This window comes from Sinocyclocheilus anshuiensis, unplaced genomic scaffold (genome assembly GCF_001515605.1).
Source record: "Sinocyclocheilus anshuiensis isolate Anshui unplaced genomic scaffold, SAMN03320099.WGS_v1.1 scaffold850, whole genome shotgun sequence".
Lineage (NCBI taxonomy): Eukaryota > Metazoa > Chordata > Actinopteri > Cypriniformes > Cyprinidae > Sinocyclocheilus > Sinocyclocheilus anshuiensis.
In genome coordinates, this window is record NW_015537937.1 from 978,538 (window position 1) to 981,438 (window position 2,901).

Here is a 2,901-nt window from a genome sequence, read left to right on the forward strand (position 1 = left end):
AGTTTCACTGGTATCGGTACCGAATACTGAAATTTTGGTACCGTGACAACACTATAGGGTATAATTGTATTTCAAAGTCAGTATGGTTTGCGGTTTTCTGTACAGTTTTTTTTTATACAGTTTCTATACAATAACATGTTTAAGCTTGTATTTTCATATAAAGTCACAATAATTGAGCCTGTAAGCAGCAGAATAAGTTCATTTTATCCATCTTCAGTTCTTTATGTCATACTGCACTACTAGAGGGTGGAATAGTAGAGTAAATGTGTCCAGATGCAAACATTATATATGTATATATATATATATATATAGTATAGTATTTCAGTCTGGCGAGTAAACAAAAAAATATACTAGCCCACTTCTGTGAGATACAGTGTATATATATATATATATATATATATATGTATATAGTAGATCATATGTAGATTATATTCCTTCATTTTCAAACGGTGTTGCTAGGCACTCCAATTAAACCTTTAAGACTTTCTGGACCTTCTGTGTTTCTGTGTCTAGTTTAATTTGCTCCTTATTCCAGATCTGGTAAAAATTCTGTAAACTATTCCTCTGCCCACAAAACTCCTCTGTTGTTGCATTGCATTAAATTTGTTTAGTAAGTGTATTTAATTGCAAGCTTTTTACAATTTTAGTTTTACTTGATTATTTGTGCTATATCAAACAACCATTTCTAACAACGATGGTCTCTCTCTCGTAATGCAGATTTTAGGTTCAGGGCAGGGCAGGCCTGGCTCTCCTGTCTACACAAACCTACAGGAGCTGAAGATCTCTCAGTCCTCCACCCCTCCACTGCCGTCCTCCTTTCCGCTCCACACCAATGGCGACTGGGAGACTCACAAAGACCAGAATGGCAGACACTTCTACTACAACCGCAGCACGCAGGAGAGGACCTGGAAACCCCCACGGGCACGGGACAGCTTCACCAGGAAAGAGGAGAAACAAGACATGACTGACACTGAGGTACACACACAACACCTTCTGATTAGACTCAACACAACAGACAGTGATGCATGCACGCACAAACACACACGCATGTATTGGCTTCATCAGGGACAAAATATCTGTTGTGGTCTTGGTAAATGCATGATGGGATAGCTAAACTCTTTCTCAACCTAAGCTGTATATTTATACGCATGCAAAGCATTCTGTGTAATTGATTTTCTCTTATCTGGTGGGTGAAGGGTTGATTGACTGACTGGTGATTTATTTCTCATCTCTTTTTTCCTTGTCTGCCTCTCTGAAATAACTCTTTTACTTTGTGTCTCTCTATATTTCTTTCTACTCGTCTTGCTTTTTTGTGATTGGCTGGGTGAAGGTTCTGTCCTCAGAGGAAAACTGTCTGAGCAGCCAATCAGACAGCCAGTACGGTTCGCCCCCTAGAGGCTGGTCTGAGGAAATGGATGAGCATGGACACACTCTCTATGTGTCTGACTATACTAATGAGAAGGTACAAAGACAAACTCAGTGTGTTTTCATGGTTGACTTTTTTTTGTCTTACTAAGCTCACAAATGGAGAAAAGACTAACTTTTTAATCAACAACTGCAGGGTGTCCTTTTTAAGACTGCAGGTCTTAAAAAATATTAAAAGTTGATAAATCAATTTAGAGAAAATTGAGGCCCTTAAAAAGTCTTAAATGCCATTTTCCAAGGTATTCAATTTTGTATCATCTTTTCATTAAGTATATTTGTCCGAATAGTGGGGTTCTGTGTAGTTTATTTATGGAATCCTGCAAGATTTGACGTCATCTGTTTCAGCGCTCACTGACTGACTGCGCCGCTGTGTGATAGCGCGGGGCTTGTTGATCCCGCTCTGGCTGAATTTCTGACCATTATCGCATGCTCCCATCCGCTCCCGCGATTTTTTGTGTGTGCTCCCGCAAACATTCTAATATTGTATATTATTTTCGCGCATCAGGGCGCCGCTATCAATATGTGGCGTATTTAAACCCCTTTTGAATGAGCGCTAGCAGTCGCAGTTCACTTTCACGTTCGATTTCGCGATCGCGCGCTCTAATATTGTATATAATTTTCGCGCATCAGGGCGCCGCTATCAAAATGAATGAGCGCTCGCAGTCGCAGTTCACTTTTGATTTCGCGGTTGCGTGCGCACTGTGTAAAGGGAGCACATCTTACGATATAAGATATTTTTCAATGAGCTCAGGATCTGTTGAGGAGCAAATCCTCCAACATCTTGTCAGTTATCTCTCCTTACTTTTGACCAGTGATCAGTCAAATCTGACTTCTGCAGCTCGAGTTGGATGCAGGGTTGTTGTTGTTTTTTTTCCACGAAATTGGGCTGCTTTTAAACTGTTGCCATGGGTTGATTTTCCCCAGTGGGTTAAATCTGAATTATGTTGTATTGATAAGGAGTTATCAAAGTAAGTCTGTTTAGTTGCGCTATCTTACAATCAATATATATTAAATGTAAGTTAAAGTGTCGCAGATGTAACCGGTTAAAACTTGCAGTGGCGATGAGGTCTTAAAATGTATGGAAAGAGTCTTAAAAAAGGTCTTAAAAGGTATTACATTTAACTCCATGATTCCTGTATATACCCTGAATGTCAAACTCATTCATTTACACCTTAACACAATAGTACAATGTTAAAAAGCCAACCAATGCCATGAGGCTAATTCAAAAAGTCAAGCTCTCAACCTAACCAGCACCTCATCCTCTGGGAGAAGTTGCATTAATCTGCTCTTTAGTAAATTGCCAGTGCCGAACTTTTGCGGCTAGACTGTATGCAACCACTCAACAACAACACGTATTTTAATCAAAACTATGCGCGCAAGGTAGTGTTGGGCGATATGGTCATTTTTCAAATCGTCATATTGCCAGTCAGTGAGATCGCCGATAGACGATATTATCGTGCATGGGTGGGTGGGGGC

The 2,901-nt window shown here is 39.9% G+C and overlaps 1 protein-coding gene across 8 annotated transcripts in view; it reads left to right on the forward strand.

Moving 5' to 3' along the window:
* Positions 1–2,901, forward strand: part of arhgap12a (Rho GTPase activating protein 12a) — a 35,172-nt gene that overhangs the window by 17,998 nt on the left and 14,273 nt on the right. For 5 of the 8 annotated variants that reach the window (XM_016448392.1, XM_016448398.1, XM_016448421.1 and 2 more), the window contains exons 3-4: positions 718–975; positions 1,331–1,462. In XM_016448392.1, the coding sequence (XP_016303878.1) occupies positions 718–975; positions 1,331–1,462 (390 nt within the window). The remainder of the gene's footprint in view (positions 1–717; positions 976–1,330; positions 1,463–2,901) is intronic. The other 3 variants (XM_016448416.1, XM_016448426.1, XM_016448440.1) reach the window with 1 other exon arrangement.